At 44.3% G+C, this 19,193-nt stretch overlaps 1 protein-coding gene across 1 annotated transcript in view; it reads right to left on the bottom strand.

The window, feature by feature from the left end:
* Nucleotides 1–19,193, bottom strand: part of LOC135371437 (venom metalloproteinase antarease-like TserMP_B) — a 148,548-nt gene that overhangs the window by 80,251 nt on the left and 49,104 nt on the right. Inside the window, exons 3-5 of the mRNA XM_064605490.1 lie at nt 12,185–12,274; nt 11,977–12,106; nt 4,381–4,434 (exon numbers count right to left, since the gene is read on the bottom strand). Coding sequence (XP_064461560.1) covers nt 4,381–4,434; nt 11,977–12,106; nt 12,185–12,274 — 274 coding nt within the window. The remainder of the gene's footprint in view (nt 1–4,380; nt 4,435–11,976; nt 12,107–12,184; nt 12,275–19,193) is intronic.

The raw sequence follows: 19,193 nt of genomic DNA, 5'->3' as shown, positions 1-19,193 counted from the left end.
GATTACGCGTTCAACATGCACTCTTGCACTAGCAATTTCGCTTGTACTTTGAACACTCCTCTTGGATATTTGGGCTTCTCCTCTCTCCCTACTTATAGTGGACTGTACACTTCAATTCCTTGGGGGAGACACGAAACATTGAAGCTCTTATCTACCAATATGGCATCACCAGCTTCGAGGCGACCTAACAATCCTCTACTCTGCATTATGTCCACATCAGATATGGACCCACACCAAAGCCGGGAAACAAGGCTGATGTAACCTTCTTTGTCACAGTCAACAACTGATTTATATGTGTTGTAATGTTGATAACGCGAAAAAGTTTGTATCTGTGCCTTTGGATTCTGCCCAAGCAGCACAATGTACTGAAAGTCGAGTGCAATAGGGGTGGACGGGTAGGTGGAACATCTTGAACAGACTCTTGAAACTAAAGAACATTGATAAGGCACATACCATCCACCCCTATTGCACCCGACTTTCAGTACATTGTGCTGCTTGGGTGACTTCGTCGCATCGAGAACTAGTCTTTTATTGGGAAGCTTGCGAAAAGCTTTGGGCAAATTCGTTTGTTTCCTGGACGGCTGGAAACGCTGTCATGACTCGCAATTCTTCCTGTCTTTTCATAGCCCGAACCCACGATTCGGGTTTTTGAGGACATAACATCTCGCACGGAAACCTAAGAAAACGCAACTTCTTGCCCTCCACATAATAATTCGTACAGCCGTAAAAGCTTGCAGCAACGGCGAAATGGCGTTTATTTTCCAGACAGTTCGAAACCCTGCGGGAAGCGCGAGGGACAGGGGGATGTGCGCATGCGCCGCGTCTTTTTCGCAAGTGGCGGATGGTCGCCCTTCTGTCCGTCATTGTTCACGTTCTGCCAGTGTGACTGAGGTTTCCTTTTGGAATAACTGTTCTTCTTGAGTAAATGGTTACAAATGAAATTTCATATGACTTAGGATTGTCGATGTCCGATGCGACATAACGGTGTGACACGCTGTTTTATTATTATTATTGCTAACCCGAGGAATGTAGGAATGTTTCCGGAGTCGGATCGTCACGGAGGCATTTACATAACTCACACGCGAATGCCGCAGAATCACCGAAAATACTCAAACGTGGCAGTGCGTGAATATTAATTGATAACAAATATGTATGAATTAACAAAATGTTCCTGTGGCAAGCTACCACACGCGCTGCCGGAAATACAAGAAAGGGGTAGAGTGCAGAAACAGTACGACGTACAAATTCTAAAATGCGTACTGAAATATATGCAGCTTCGAGAAAAGTGAGAGCGAGTAAAACATAAAGGTTGTTTAATTTCGTGCTACTGCTTTTCGACATATCGGGCACAATGCATGGTGTTCAGGTTTCACAGTATGTGCTGAGTGTGGAATAAAATCAAAACCTCAAACAAAAGTCCTTCTGGTGTGCACTGTTCTTATTTACTCAAAACTGGTTTACAAAACTTCGTTGGAAACTGGGAGCACATACAATGGGTTCCGCGAGAGGATGCCATTAAATTCCCAAAAATAGTTTTTACTTATGAAAATTATGCAGCTACTTGGAATGCACTCATACAAACTTTTGCCACTGATTGGGGCCGTTTGCATTCGTGTCACACATTAATTAGGCTAATTTTGTTAATTGAAGTCGTAAAGTCGTGAAGTGTCTACAGAAATTTGACAGTCGTAAATTGGTCATTGGATGAAGCGCGATCGCTGGTATTTACGTTTGCCGAACTGTTGGCTCCGTTCGAATACCCTTCCTCCTGTGCGAAAACAAAACAAACCACGCCACAATCGCACCTATACCCTTGTCAAAGTGTCTGTCCTCAGCCTCCAGCCACTGGCAATGACGGCGACAATACCCTCGATCGAAATAAAACGTGTTGCTCTTTCCACTTTGTCTAGATAAAGAAGGAGCCGAGAGTTCCGCAAACGCAAAATTCCACCGACCATACTTCCCAAAGTGACGTATCTTCGGCTGTCAAATATCTGTACAAATCTTGTGAAAAACCCATTGATTTTGACTGGAATAGTGTGCTATGGCGACAGGATTCCAAATCCATGCAGAAAAATGCTACCTTTCCTTGACTAATTCGCGAGTTCAATTAGCAAAGTTAGCTTAGTTAATACATGACACGAATTCAAACAACCTCATTCTGAGGCAAAGGTCTGTATAAATGTATTTCAAGTTTTTTCTTTTCTTTTTTTTTCATCGGCCAATCCGAAAACCGAGCAGTTAAATGCAGTTAATTCCCCGGTGTTTTGTAATAACCACAGAAACCAATAGTGGCGGGCTATGAAAACATTATACGCTTTGTAAGTGAGTTTCTGCGCAGAAGAGGAGGGGAGAGAGTGGAGTGACGCGCGCGGTGATATGGCGAGCTCCTATTGGTGGAGAAGCCCATTGCACCACGTGCGAGCAGCGAAAAAGGGAAACAAGACGGATCGGTCGCTTTCACGCTGTCAGTTTGTTGTGTTTTACGTCGTTTTTAAGCGACAAAATGGTAAATACGTGTTGTGGATTTCGTGTTGTGATAAATACGTGCTATGGACAATTGGATGAAGTATCTGTCTTCCCTGTTCCAAAAGACAAACGGGAACGTCGGCGGTGGCAGAAGGCACTCGACCGTCGCGACTGGCAAGATACAGCTACCAGAGTTGTTTGTTGTCGTTACTTTGACGCCGCAGTTCCGAGGCACCATCTTCAGGACTTTTAAAAGTAACGAGTTACTTTCTATATACTTTGATGTCACATTCCGGTGGACATCGGTCCTGTCTGATTGGGTTTGGATAGTTTAACCGCATACCGTTCAGGACCTCACATCGCTTCCTGCGTGCCCCCAAACCGCCCAAACCCGAGGCACAGTATGCTACCCCTTCAAAATAGGGACATGGATGTCCCGCTTGTTTCGGTCATTGAAGCATTCATACACACATGATGCATTGCTGCGACAAAAGGGAATATTTCGCTTGACATCCGGGTGACGCACAGAGTAGTGCTTTCAGTGTAACATGGAAAATGCGTAGAAGTACAGAAAAAGTATTCAAGTTCGATGACTAATAAATTTGGCCTTTTTAAAAACACACTTAAATACACTCCTCATGTCTAGTGGTATGGTACTGTTGGAGCGGCGTTTCTACTGTTGTGGTACGTTAGTTTTTGACACGTACTTGATGGCAGCAAACGGCATGACTACATTTCTCATTTCCGTTGGGGCATTCACACAAAGCACACTGCATCCGTCCATAGGTCGACAGCGTAACCCTGACGCGGTATGAACGATCTCTGAATGAAGCACGCGCATTCGAACTAATACAGACATCCATGAATTCACGCTTAAGCGCGTTTCCTACGTTCAACTTTCTTTTCACGTCTGTTCATACAGCCAAGATCATCACAGAAAGAAAAAAAAACACACTTTTGATGTCGATATCAGAGCCGTATTCGCTGTTTTACAGTTCAGCTTCGGCTAGACGCTGCATTGTTTACCTTTTAGGAGCGAGCACATGTTTCGTCCAGCCAATCAAAGGCGTCCTTGAAACGTCACTCCTGCGTCATGCGCGGTGACCCCGCGCTCTTACAGAGCGTATAGACCCAACATTAGAAAAGTTTCGGTCTCTCTGTACAGAACTCCTTTAACGGGTACCACCCCGATTGAAGAAAAAAAAAAAGAAAACGGCCCCAACCCCGCCCACAACCCGGGTCCGGTAGGCTTGGTCCTAACCCGGCGCACATCGACCAATGCCAGGTTCGCGAACTGAACCTGACTAGCTTGTACTGGCCTGATCAAAACCTGGGTTTTCTGGAATCCGGGACATTCCGGTTTTCTTCAGGCAGGATAGAGGAAGATCCAGCCCGGAATCACCTGGAAGAGACCTGAACGACCCCGGATTCCTCTTGATCCGGCCTGATCAAAACCAGATCCGGGTTGATCAAGCTTGATCCGGAATTTTTGTACGGGATAGCGACACTATTTTCAAAATACAGAAATATCGATATTTTAATGGATTTCATAGATTATTTTTTTACGATCTTGTTATTTATCGATACCGAAAGTTTCGATATTTTTGCATCGCTGCGGTTACCTGCGCTTCTTCGGTTGGTCCGAATATAGGATGAGCGCTAATAAGATGAACGCTCACTTTCTAACACAGTTTGGACGAAGAAATGGCGAGAACAGGTCCACACGTCACGGCTCACTCTGTTTTACGCCGTCACTTCGTCCAGATTGTCCATGCTCTGAACTCTAACTTGAAGAGATGCTACCGTCGTGGGAATTACACCAACTAGCTCACATACTGTTACTATGTTCAAAGTCCCATTAAAGTTGTGCACTGGAATACAAATCTAAAGAACAAGGAAAGGTGATCTTACCGTAAACGTCTTCGTGGAGGGGCAACGCATCCCACTGGTTGAGAGGAACTGGAACTAGTTGTTACACGAGAGTTAGTCAAATAGTTAGTTGTGAATATACGCGAGTCTCTTTCTGATAGCAGCATTTTCAACCTCAATCTGCACGCAATGTCTCAATCTAAAGCGATGTCTTTCATCTTAAGGTAACAGCATACGATATCTCACTTTGCAATGCGAGTGAATGGTGATCATGTATTTATGCCTTGCAAACATTTCCTGACTCTCACAACTATTACTTCCCCCGTCGAAGTCGCAGAGGAAAACGGGATTGCCGCTGACTGTTCAACGCTAATTACACGTCGGCATTCGTGTTGCTCAACGAACATTACAAATACCGTCCTTCTTGCAGCACAAACGTCAGTTCATTCCGTGTTGTGTTGGCTGCAGAGTTCCAGAGTATACATTGATTGAGGCATATCTCTTGTATTGCTTGCACCAATGTATAAAGCATCATATCAACTGCTGGACATCCTGAATCGAGTCAGATGCATATTGCAAGAAGAAGGAAGCTCTTATTTTGGGTCTTTTCCAATTAAGCGCACCTAGCAACTATCTCTGTCCATATAACTATGCCGTTCTGCGCCGTACCTCATATAAACTTTCGTTTTAGCCGCATTATCTACAAAGCAGATGACCTTATTGCACAACTATGTGTACGGTTTTGAAACTGTGGATTACAATCGTGTAATGTGACATGACATCTTCCAATCGTTGCTGTCTCTAACAATCACGCGCTGCCTATACTATTAATATTCGACAATTTAAATAATCACTCACTAGCATTGATGTCGTTTTTATTTACAATATGACAACGCCAACCGCAGGGGAGGAATGCCAAGATTTCAGTGACCTAGATATCGCTCCGCCAACTGTAACCACGCAGACGTCGCCACACGTCCAATTACTAGCAATTATTACTGATCTGTTTGTAGCCACGCCGTTCCCGCAAGTAATTTTCCTTCGCCTCTTTGTACCTGTTTTCGGACACGAAAACGTGCATTGCAGTCCTCTCGCGAAGTCATATTTGCTTTCATCTGCTTGTAGATATACAGAACCTATTCAGATTTAAAAGCAAAACTTGAATATATCACACTCAAGCACGTATTCTCCGATTTACTGATCGGTTGCGGTTTTGTGCAGTGTCTAACCTGTGTCTGCTTGCGCCGCCACCGTCGGTCACATTTCTATCGTCGCAAAACAAAATGCCACAACTGTTAGATCCGCAAACTCTCAACAAGAAAAAATCGTTCCCGACGTTTTGCATCCTCCCTTTACGTCACAGGCGGAACACATCCAGGTACGCCAACAGAAGCTTACGTGACCTCGTAGAAACGGGCTTTGACTTCACACGGAAAATACTACGGCTAAAATGCCCCTGCGCTAGTCAAGGTCACATATATTGGATTCGGCTTTGCCGTCGTTTCTCCATTGTGGTTGTAAACTATGACTATGACTAGTTGGCGTTTGTGATTATCTATAGCTCTGATGCGATTCGAAATCCCCCTCTAGGCCTAATGCGAATTATACTTTGGTATCTGTGTATTGCTTCAGGAGTGAAAGCTTCACTTCTTCTCGCAGAAGGCGTGCGCCGAATATAATGCACAATCAAGGAAGCGGACGCGGACAGCATCCCAAGAAAGAAAGAAACAAATAAACAAACAAAAACCAGGCTAGTCTAAAAAGAGCGACGTCTTCTGCGGTAAGTTCGACTGAACTTTGACTCATCCGACTCTGAGTCAATGACCGTGGTTTCCACAGGGAAGGTGCAGGAAGCGTATTTCCAAAACGCTACCAGTACAACGGATCGCACTGTATCTAGACTTAGCGTACGAGAGTTCATAGTCTGGCAGCCTGCGTTACCATGGCTACGCCGAGACGATATAGTGAAAGAAGAACGAGTTAACTCTTTCTTCGACTTACGTTTCCGACATTCTCTGTAAAATAATTTATTGCAGTCTTTATTGTCTCTCGCACATTCATTTCGCTCGTGCATTAACAAGCTACAAAGCAAGGAAAACTGCGTGCGTTCAGCGGTTAAGCAAACGGATGCGAAAAACAGACAACGTGGAACGCTTGGTATCTTAAATGGTCAGAATGATACAGTTCATAACTCACAAGGGACGTACGCAATACATGTCACGCGATGTGTATGTCATCCGATTTTGGGTCCAAGCGCATAAGATGGTATGTTGTCTACACAGCTTTTGAATGAAAAACACGTGACGAAGATATCTACTTTAACAGACGCAAGTACTACACTATAGTAATCAGAGTTGCACGATACGGATGTCGCATCCAGAGTTGTTCGCGTTCACGCTTGAATTGATTAGTACGAACCGGTAACCGAAATGTCACTTTTCGGTTGAGGTTACGGTTTCGTTTAATTGCCAATGGTGTATTGAAATTACGTTCCTGTTACGGTTCTTGGAAAAGATTGGGTTCCAAGCGGTTTTTTGTTTCTTTCCGTTTCCAGTCCGCTTTCTGTATGAAACTCACTGTGTTCACTGACGGAATTCCTGCTTGCGATGCTTTTGACTACGCTTGCGCTCAGCCGCGAGAACGGTTTCCCCAGTTCATGAAATGCATCTCGAGTGTGTTCGCCGACAGCCCAAATCTATTCAAATACATTTGGCGGTGACACAAAACACTGTATGCTGTATTTAAGCAGCTGACGACTTTTGAAACCTTTAATCAATATGTCTCATTAATGACCTTGGGACCTCTTTTGTTTTGAATTTTCATTAATGACACTTCACTTTCTCTGCACTTAAAAATTAGGCTGTTTGCAGATGAGTCCGTTATATATCGATAGGTCTCTTCGCTTTTGGATGCCTAACTACTTCAAGCTGGAATTAATCGTACAGGTTCTTGGTGCGACAAATGGGGTCTGTCTTTAAACACCAGCAAATGCAAAGTAATGCATGCTACAAGTTATATTAATGCATATATTATGTATTATTACTAATGCAATTAAGTTTCCTTATGAACTGCACCTTTTCCAGTTAGAAAGTGTTCGCGGTTATGAATAATTGGAGTTTTCTCATCTGAGCTATGTTACAGCAAAAGCTATAAAGAAGCTTGACTTTGTTTTCCGTAATATTAGACAGGCTAGCACTAGAGTGAAAAGCGATGCCTACATTACTATGATCCGCCCTACTTTGGAGTATGCATGTACAGTATGGGATCCGCACGAAATGGTTTTAATGCAGAGGCTAGCGAGGATTCGGAATATTGCGGCTAGATTAATGTTTAATTGTATGTTGTATTTAAACCGAATGACAAAGAGAAGCCGAGGGGCGCGGCAGTTACCAGCATTAAGACACGCCCCCGTAGAAGGGCAATTATGGAAATGCACGGTGGCAGTACGGGCTCTTTCCCTCTGTGTTTTTGGAGCTGCTCAAGCGCAAAACATAGCGGATCGGATGTTAGGCAATAAATCCTCCTTTTATTGCTTACTAGTTGAGGCAGTTTAAGTTCTTTCAGGGTTGCGGTTGTTTCGGCGGCTCGGAATAGGCGATTTCAGATATTGCCCTTGTGCTCCGCACGGGGGCCCTCCGTCGCCCAAGTCACGCGCATCGCGCAATGCGTCGTGGGAAATGGTTTACATTCGTGCTCGTCTGCCTGTTGCTCGAAGGTGCGGGAGGTGAAGGAGAGAGAAAACCGAAACCGTTTGCGCTCTTCTTCTTCTCTCTGACTCATGAAAACTAACTCCCAAGGTGCAGCGGGACTTTCGCAACACGGCGTTCTCTGGTGGGCCATCCATGCAATTTCTGAAATCGTCTATTGGAACCGCATCGGTTCGTGGCCTGGCAGTGCCCACAAACTGGCGCCCAACGTTGGCAGTTTCGACACGTCTACCGCTTCCCCGGAGGGTGCGGGTAGCTCAGTCCGTAGAGCACGAGACTCCTAACGAGAGGGTCGTGGGTTGGAGCCTCACGTTGCGAGTCAGTTTGTGGAAGCTACCCACGAACCCGTGCGGTTCCAATTCCGACCAAGATGTGGCGTCCTCTCGAATATCGTTTTCTCCCAGGCAACGATGAATCTTCTGAGGATATCCAAAAATGATCAAATGCCTAATATAATTTGATCATTTCAATAAGATATCCACAGGACCATCCTTTCAGAAACGTGATATTTCGGGCATCCATGGGCATTTGTTGGCTGGATATCCAATTCTAGATATCTCTTGTACAACCATGGGCGAATATCCTGGTTCCAAGTTCAGATGTCCTGATATACAGGTTCAGATGTCCAGAGAAGATCCTATTATGTAGGGGTGAGGTGACATTTGTCAAGCACCATCGGCGGTCCTGGGTAATTACGAATTTGCTCCCGCCAAAAAGATGACTGACTTTGCATGATTTTTCTTTAGCAAGGGAACTTTAGAGAGAGAGAGAGAGAGAGAGATGTGACAATGGGAATTTTAAGAACTGAAATAAGAATTGAGATGTTGAATTCTGAATCTGTAATTGTGAGTTGCGATTACAAAACTGAACGTGCAACCTACCTACCATTTCCCGCACGCTAAAGCAAGCGAAGAAACTCCATTGTTAGTGCAAGAAATGGACTTGTTCCTGTGCTTCGCTCGTATTTCAGATCCTTTGGCGTGCAGTTTGCGTCTCGGCGCGTTTTTGAAAGCTTGCATGGGAAGCGAAAGACGACTGGAAAGGTGGAGGAATCAGCTACTTTTTGTTTAATCTTTGCAGGAGACCATGGGAATATAGAATGTTGATGTCTGGAGACAGAGAATGGTGGCGATATTGATGGATGACGCATTATAATAACACCGTAGTTCTGTACAAGAAGACAGGAGCGAGGAGATGTTTGTTGAGCGGTAGTCTAAATTATCATCTTACAGGCAGAGCATAAACCCAAGTTTTTTCCGGTTCGGTTCGGCTTCGGGTCCAAGATAACAAAGCTCCACGAGTGTATACAACGTGTTGTGGTAGAACCGTTACTTCACCAGTAAAATATCAATGAGAAAACATACAACGCCCTCCTACAGTTATTGCTTATCGGTACTTCAGAGACACGTAAGAGGGAAGCAACGCTGCCTCTGACACCGCCAAATCGCACCATATCTTTTTTTATCTTTAGGTTAATCGAACCACATATCAGTGGACTGCATGACCTGAATCAAAGGGCTGTTTGTTTATTCAAGGGACCACAAACGCCAAGAGTGTATTGGGATAGTTAGTACATAAAACATAATAGAATAACTGCTGCAAAGAACGGCGGCAAGGGTAAGAACAGGAAGACACAAGCATCATCAGACTCCATGACGCACGCTGAACTGCGCACGGAGCTCGAGGCAAACGTCATAGTGACACCTCGAAGGACATAAGAAAGCTCAAGCAAATGTTGCGATGTGCGTTGAGCAACAGCCCTAAAGCTCCCGCTGCATTTCTTGTTTAAGCTTTTTGTGCTTTTCTGTCTTAGTGACCTTCTGTATACTGAAATTTCAGTGTTTTTCCTACCAAACCAAACCAAAATACAGACTGAGGCGCCTCAATAGTGTGGTGCAGACTGCTCCGGATCACTCGCACGTAAAAACGAAATAGAAGCGAAAAGTCATAATCCTACTCTACATTACGCTTCGGCAGGTAAATTGCTGTTGGTGTTATGCGGAAGATATGTAGTACTTCTTGAGCTGTTTGTAATCGAATAGGCAAAAATTCCGGTGTAAAAAAACAGCACTGTATGATCATTTTCCTTTAGCTGACATTATATTTTTACTTTTCGCATCATTCATTCAATCGCCAATGTAAAGAGTACCTTATTTACCGGAGTATCGAACATCGAGTTTTAGTGCAAAGTACATTATCGCCTTTGCATACGTAAGGGATAGTGTGGTGGTTTCAGACCACCTCACAAGCTGCGTGCATCGAAGCAAGATCTCGTGACAGCAAATTATTTCATTTTTCTTTTTTCTTTTTTCATAGGCAACAAATTTTGCGATCTTATCTGTATTGTAGGCTGTTTGAGATACCGTACAGAGCATTCAACTCACGCGTTTCTTGCAAAATATATGGTGTATTTGCGTTAATTCACCAGGTTGAGGGCTTCAACCAACGCTTCAGTGTCCGAAATTTGGAACCAAAATGGAACCTCGAAGACCCCCAATATTCGCAAACGAAACTTCACCAACTGTTTCGTTATGACACAGGCAACGTCCCACTAGAGAACGAATACAAAGTGGTAACAACGGAACGTGCTGCACGTGCTTTTCTGTTCCTAATACATGCCTTCTATGGGAACAGTATGAGGTGAAGCCTGCTTTACGTTTTGTCCCGAATTGATGGGCATGGGAGACTCGGGTTGAAAAAAAACGTCCGCATGAACCGGTCACTTTTGGAACAGGTTCGGACACTTAAAGTAGCACAGAAGTCATTTTTAACACATTGTTTTCTACCTGTAAAACTGTTAAGTAGGCCAGTAAGATACACCATGCGAAGTAATTCACACCACAGAGCCATAATTATCGTAGAAACTGAATTTAAAGTACGTCGCAAAAAGCGACTGTGCGCAACGGCGGTGAAGAGCAGTACCAGCCTGAGATCTGCTTGGAACCTCGCGCTGACGCTATAAGGAGAACGCTCACTGATTGGTCTAGAGAAATGTCTGGTATTCTGCTGTTCGGGGTTCTGAAAAAGCCTTTCTCCTGGCTCGTTAGTGATTCGGCCGCTCCTTCTATCCCCAATTCCCCGGGAGAACTGGCAAAACTGGTTTTTGGCGGCAAAGGGACAAGGCGCTGACCCCCACTGACCGGCGAACCAGAACGAGTTCTCCTTCGAGTGTCATCAGTGACGTGGCATCATACCTTCTCCTCCTCGTAATACCTGGAATGGCGAGTTAAGAGTGAAAGTGCGGACCCATGTTTATGGCAGTTTTTTCCTGGGAAACAAATTGCACATATCAAAACCTTTAGCGCCATTCGGTAAAATGACACACGCACTTTCATCAGATGTCTTAACCTGAAAATTGTTTGGACGTCTCTCGGTACTCCTTTAAGGTAGATAAAAAAACGGTCAGTCTCGAACTCTCGATGCTTTGAAACCGGTTTTCAAACGGTAGTCGAAACTTTCCAAATCCGTTCGGTTACGGTTCTTTACGGTTTTCGGTTCCGGTTCGGCTCGATGCTCTGGTTACAGGTTACGACACGGAAATTGAAGAATTATACAAATTACAGTAATAACCGAAATATGTGTACAGTTTCATGTCTCCGTATGTTTGAGGAAGTATGATAGCGACAACTATATCTCTCTATTCTCATCAATTAGAACACTAGGTGATGGCCATCGGGCCACTGCCTAAATTACTTCAGATACTCTACGCCAAAGCCAAATACATATAACCTGTACAACAATATGTGCGCTTTGTAGTGAATGGAGGTAGCGAAGAACCACTCCCACTTAGGTACTCCACGGATTCCTCGTTTGACATGCGCTACCGTTCCTGTCCAGCCCGGATGTTCACCACAATAAAGAAAATGACGTTTTCCGCTTATTAATTATCTTGAATATCAAAATGTTCACTGCATCTTCAAATTATACTTACTGTAATCTTGCAACGGCGTATAACTATCAACTGGATCGCCACGGTACAATAGATGTGGTAAGTGTCCTTCTGAGGATCGTTCCATTGTGTGCAGGGGTTTGATTCGCAGCTCCTCTCCGATGATTCCGTTCTTTTTGGCACGAATAAGTTACGTACGAATTAAAGTTTGATATATAACATGCGCACACATTAGTGACATTGTTCTCACCACATGAATTCCGCCGCCTTGTGTGAGAACAACAGACGCCATCTTTTTGTCGTCTTGGAAGAGCCGGTCGTTGTACCGGGCTGCAGATACCTGGAAATGGAGTTTCCAGTTTACATGCAGGTGCAGATACTTCTAGACTGTGTCATCAAGGGAGACTAGATTCAAGGTCCAACACGCATAATGAAACAACACCAAAATGCGCTCTAAGTATGCTCGCTCGCTTCCTCTCTGATCTCAGCGTGGCGCCTTGATCTCGTCGCGCTGACCGTGCTCATCATCGAGTATCTGTTACACGCCCCGCATCGTTTTTCGAGTATCGGTTGAACACACCCCGCACGATCAGGTGTTACCCGGCGGGGATGGCTACTTCGAAACCCTGGCCGATAAGGAACCCTGCTCATGGCGGTGGCGGGAGACCTGAAAAGTGCCGAGCATTGGCGAACGGATGCCAATATGTAAATGACTTGAGTGTTCCCGAAAATCGTTTTGTGCATATGTTCAGTACGCATCGCCCGGTGGCTGTGGGATGAAATAAATATATCGTGCAGATGTGTTCGGCTGTTTGATTCCTCGCTTGATTTGACTTTTGACTTGGATTTTTGACTTTGATTTGACTTTGATTCCTCCTGATTGAGTTGCTCGAATTGTTGAAACACTTGTGCACCCTGCTTCTAAGGGCATAGAGCACGCGATGTCCAGTGAATATGGGTCGAGCGTCTGAGACCAATGTCAAGCCACATCCTCCTCGAATTACGGTACGAAAGGATCAGAAATGACTTTGCATGCAATAACAACAGGAACGTCCGAAACCTGAGCCCGCCGTGCCTGATGTTATTGATGAAAACACCATCCACCTGGAGGCACATCTATTGCAGGAGGCCTAGCTTTTTGAGCCACTACAAGACAAATCTATGTATTTCATACCGCGCGTGTTTAGGTCGCGACACTATATAGGGTGCACCCGCGTCTGATCCGTTCATGCGGCAGCGCAAAAGTGTGACGTCATGTTGGGAATCACCATGTGTGAACCCCTGTCAAGAAGTTCGATCGAACTTCACTCCTTTGTAATTGCTGCGGCGACTTACTTACAAGTCTAAGCAGGTAGGATGTGGTTATAAATGCTTCTCATGCCAAAGAATTAGGGACAAAACGTAAAGCAGGCTTCACCTAAAACGGTTCCCATAGAGCCTGTGTATTCTGGAACGAAAAGCGCGTGCTACATATTCTGCTGGCAGCGCTTTGCATTCGTTCTCTAATGGCATCTTGCCTCTTCCAGGACAAAACTTTTGAGCAATTTTTTGGACATGAATAGTCGCATCTTCAAGGTTCCATTCGGGTTCCAAATTTTGAACCTGTAAAGGAGCCTTCCATCGCCGCACGAGAACGTTGCGGCGAAGCCTACGTTCAAGGCCACGCGCAACCACAGGTTTGGGAAATGGCTCAGCGCAGAAGAGTCTACAAGAGAAGACAAACAAGAAATAACAATACGGGGAGCACAGATTTGTGTGTAACATCACGTGGTAAGGGTATAGGATATAAAAAACTAAAAACTTGACAGCTGTTAGGAGAACTAACATCGTTGAGGTTGAAGCGTATACGAAGAGGGGAGTCAAGTCCTGTAGATCACATAAACAAAATACAGAAACCGTCACTGAAGATTTGTGTTTAAGTTTAATTTGTACAAGCTTTCGCGTGGAGGTACCTGAGGAAGCGCGGACCTCCACGCGAAAGCTTGTACAAATTAAACTTAAACAAAAATCTTCAGTGTCGGTTTCTGTATTTTGTTTATGTGATCATAGAGGTTGTTATAAAGAGCAAACGTGTGTACATTATGGCTATTACGAAGTCTGTTAGTATTTGCTAAACTGTGAGCAATCAAACAAAACATAAAACAAAGGTGTGGTCGGAGTGAACGGCACAACAACAACAACAACAATAAATGATATGACGATGAGATGGGGTGTTTCACCGCGGAGGTGCGTACCCTACACCACTGCACATGGAACGTTATGTGAAGATGATGAAGGAAGGATGCAAATACAAGAAAGAACTAAAATGAACGGCAGAAAATAGACTAACGACAGCTTAAGAAGACATGTACTACTTCGCACAGGAAAATGTGATATCTGAGGTTCTACGATGTGCTAAGGTTGTCAAACCAAGTTTATGGAGGATAGGTTCGTAATTATAGACACCAATGTGTCGGTCATAGAGAATGTACAATGACTCCAAGGGCTTCGATGCTGTCATTGGGTCAATCTTTGAAAATTAGTGAATCTAATTAAGTGTATCATTTTAGTTAGCCATCGAACACTGATGCGACCGGCTAGGAAAGATATTCGGGAGGCTTCGTTTTCGTTTCTTCTTTCTCGCTCTCTCCTTTTTTCTAATTCCTTCTTTTTTTTGGGGGGGGGGGAGGGGGAGGGGGCATATTAATACCTGAAGACAATTTATGATACAGCTATAGGATGCCACGCTTCCTCGCGAACGCAGGAGCCTCTTTAGTGAGGTAAACGCAATTGTAAAAGGCGGTCACTTGACCCATTTGTATTATAACGCATTACTCTGCTCTCTTTTGATCACAATAATGCTCGTTGCCTTGTCAATGTCATCTGCATTTTTTAGATACTGTAGATTTGTCGTTCGCCTCAAAACTACAGAAAAAAAAGTTAAGAGATCACGACTTTCTGTTGTTTGAGTTTGAGTTTGATTTGCGATTTTCTGGCGACTTTCTGTTGTTGTAATCTCTCAAAATATATCTATCAAAATCCATCAAAATAAGCACAATTTCAGACAACGAAAAAAAGGAAAATATCGTTTCTGTGTTCGTGTCTTTTATTTTCCATACCTAATACAGCTAACGCCTTAGTGGATCAAATCTATCCCTATTGCTGCCTAATGCCGCGTATTATTCGACAGCCGTACTCCTGGCCTTTCTTTTCGACTGTGGAGAGGGTGCTAGCAGGTGTGCTGTCTAATCTGCGTTCTTCTGAAGATTTACAGTCTTGATCCAGCCGTACATGCTCGCGCTTTCAGCAGTACATCTTGGGACTGTGTTGTTCGCTATCGGGTCTTTTTTCATTCGTACATCGTTTCTGTAGGCGGGAAGAAAGTTTATTGACTGATTGATAAGCAACTGCATGCACCACGTAAAAGCCAGTTGTGTAGCATCGATTGCTAGTACGTATGAATCGAATAAATATGAATGAAGCACGATGAACATTTGATTTACACATCAGAATTAGTGTCCTCCTCATGTTGGGAAAACATCGCATGGCTCCATATGCGACCATAATATCCTCCTTTAGCTTTGAAGCCAAAATAAACGGGGACACTTCAAACCACCTTACTCATACTGCGACGCAACATTTGCCTCAGCTTGCCGTCGCCTGGATCGTTGGACGTCGTTCCCGATTTCCGTTCTTAGCTCACCTCGCGCCATAGAGTCCACATCTAACATGCGTGACACGCGCTGTTCGAGTTCGAGTTCGACACTTAAACGGAGCCTCTTTCCTCTTGTCTCTTGGATGCCACCTTCTTCGGAGTACGTGACGTCACTTTTCTGATATCTCCTAGCCTGCAGCGCAGATTTTCTTCTACCCTTTAACATATTTTAGCCCATCCCATGCTGCGTCCCTTTTGTTTGTTCGCCGATGATGTAGGTTCTCTAAGGCGCAATTTTTCTTTTCTAGTCCTTCGCTAGAAAGCCATGCTAGTCAGCGCTGCTGCATGTGGCTCATCGCGGCGTGATGCAAAAAAAAAAAAAACGTATATATACGGGGTCACGCTCTCCTGTTCGATACCCCTTGGATTTGGTTCCCAGATATAGAAACATAGTTAGGACGTTTAACGTCTCCTGACGCAGATCTTTCCCTGCAGTATCTTGCTCAAATTGTTTTACCACAACTCTGAAAAGATCCCATAACAACTGTGCTCGTTTATCTCTGGTGTCCGAGAAGAGGACTAAGGCCACAAGGCGTGGTAGGTTCTCAAAAAGTAAATCGACATTCTTTCCTGTTAATGATGGGAATTTAGAAACTTCCGTTTTGCTGTCAGTGAGCAGTCTGACATTCGCACCAGATCCCTTTATAATGTCCACCAGCTTTCTCATGGACATGTCGTTTCCTTTCGGATCGCGCACTCTCATAGCAGTGTCTACGTCCTGCATTTCCAAGAGCAGGTTTTCAAGAAGCCGCTCGACTATTCGTACATTCATGTGCAAAACATCAGGGACAATGAAGCGGGGTTCTATGAAGAACAATGGGGGGTGCCGCACTGAGTTTTTCATGTTACCATACATAACCTCAATCTGCGTCTGCTTTCCACTCGCCGAATAATGACTTGTGAGTGTTTGTTTCACAAAATTGATTAGCATAATAATTCCTAAGAGGATCGTTAATCCAAGAGCTTATATGCATTCCATTACCGATGCCAAACAATTTAAGAAATGTTTATGTGACCGCTAGGGGAGGGGGGGAGGGTGACGTGGAAATTCGAGTGATCTGCCTGCCTACACCGGCGGCACTTCGCTCGGTGAAGGGACGAAGAGGGGGAGATGAAGAGGAAGGCTCACGCGTCTGGCCGACATGACCGTTGCGCTGCATAGTCATTTTTCAATTTCCACGTCGTACGTGTTGTCATTGTTTGCTCCAGTTGACCAAAATGTTTCATGTACTTGTTTATTTCCCGCTTCTATTTACCTCCACGTATATGCGCAATTTTTTCATGTGATTGTAAATCTTGTATGCTGCTATGTTAACATTATACTACCAAATGTTAACCTCCCGTTTGTATTGCCTCATGGCCGCGAGGGTAAATAAATAAATTAGTCTGTAGGTCTCACAGCACAACAACCGTCTACCTTCCGCGTAAAAATTCTTTGAGAGCGATAAATCAGCTTCTTTTGCGGGACTCGCCGATGCCACGCAAATACTGAAGTTTCTCTCTCTCTCTCTCTGTTTCCATTCCTTTTTTTTTTTCTTACAGCAGCCGCAGATCGGCCACTGCTGCACGGCTCATGATGTACTCGTACCGGGGCATCAAGCGCGGAATTATTGTTTTATCTGTATCTTGCAGAGTTGCCCGCTTCATCACGGCTTCCGCGTTAACCACATGACAGACAGAAAGGCGAGGGTGATTACAGCAGCTATCAACGAAATACGTGCACAAAAGTAACGACCGACTTATTGTTTTGTTTTATTTTAGTGACTTTTTTTTTTTCCTTCCGTACTTCACCCAATGAAATCGTCCCTTGTTCGTCGAGATATCTACTGGAGCTGATAGCACTGCGGTCTTGTCTTGAGTAGGAAGTATGCTAGGACGTTGCCAAAGCTTATTCGCTCTGCGCGCGTTCTTGCTATTGTTCTTGTATGCAAGAGCTTTTGTGCCCGTATAGCTCTGCGGCTCAGAATTCTGGGAGTCTGCGACGGGAGTACGAACACATGGGCTTTCCTATACGTATTCAGACTGCCTGTACGCCGTAGAACGAATAATTGCCAAAACGGTATTCGATAATCTGTATGAGAATATGCAAGGAATATATTACAATCCGTGAGAAAGGTGGTGGACATTATAAAGGGATCTGGTGCGAATATCAGACTGCTCACTGACAGCAAAACGGAAGTTGCTAAATTCACATCATTAACAAGAAAGAATGTTGATTTACTTCTTGAAAATCTACCACGGCTTCGGACCCTAGTCCTTTCCTCGGACACCAGAGATGAATGAGCACTGTTATGGGATCTCTTCAGAGGTGTGGTAAAAGAATTTGAGCCAGATACTGCAGGGAAAGATCTGCGTCAGGAGACGTTAAACGTCCTAACTATGTTTCTATATCTGGGAACCAAATGCAAGGGGTACGGACAGGACAGCGTGACCCCGTATATACATGTTTTTTTCGCATCCGCCGCGATGAGCCACATGCAGCAGCGCTGACTAGAATGGTTTTCTAGCCTAGGACTAGAAAAGAAAAATTGTGCCTTAGAGAACCTACATCATCGGCGAACAAACAAATGGGACGCAACATGGGATGGGCTAAAATATATGTTAAAGGATAGAAGAAAATTCATCAGCGTTACAGGCTAGGAGGTATCAGAAACGTGACCTCACGTACTGGGAAGAAGGTGGCACCCAAGAGACAAGAGGAAAGAGGCCCCGTTTAAGTGTCGAACTCGAACAGCGCGTGTCACGCATGTTAGATGTGGACTGTATGACGCGAGGTGAGCTAAGAAAGGAAATCGGGAACGACGTCCAAAGATCCAGGCGACGGCAGGCTGAGGCTAATGTTGCGTCACAGTTTGAGTAAGGTGGTTTGAAGTGACCCCGCTTATTTTGGCTTCAAAGCTAAAGGAGGACATTATGGTCGCGTATGGAGCCATGCGAAGTTTTCCCAACATGAAGAGGACACTAACTCTGATGTGTAAATCAAATGTTCATCGTGCTTCATTCGTATTTATTCGACTCATACGTACTTTACGTACTAGCAATTGATGCTACACAATTGACTTTTACGTGGTGCACGCAGTTGGTTATCAACCAGTCAATAAACTTTTCTTCACATCTACAGAAACAAAGATGTACGAATGAGAAAAGACGCGATAGCGAACAACACAGTCCCAAGCAGTACTGCTGAAAGCGCGAGCATGTACGGCTGGATCAAGATTGTAAATCTTCAGAAGAACGCTGATAGGACAGCACATCTGCTAGCACCCTCTCCACAGACGAAAAGAAAAGCCAGGAGTACGGCTGTCGAAAAACACGCGGCATTAGGCAGCAATAGGGATAGATTTGATCCACTACGTCGTTAGCTGTATTAGGTATGGAAAATAAAAGACACGAACACAGAAACGATATTTTCCTTTTATCCGTCGTCTGAAATTACGCTTATTTTATGGATTTTGATAGATATATTTTGAGAGATGACAACAACAGAAAGTCGCCAGAAAATCGCAAATCAAACTCAAACAACAGAAAGTCGTGATCTCTTAACTTTTGTTGTTGCAGTTTCGAG

This window comes from Ornithodoros turicata, unplaced genomic scaffold, assembly GCF_037126465.1.
Source record: "Ornithodoros turicata isolate Travis unplaced genomic scaffold, ASM3712646v1 Chromosome11, whole genome shotgun sequence".
Classification (NCBI taxonomy): domain Eukaryota; kingdom Metazoa; phylum Arthropoda; class Arachnida; order Ixodida; family Argasidae; genus Ornithodoros; species Ornithodoros turicata.
This window is presented reverse-complemented; position numbering and strand designations above follow the sequence as displayed.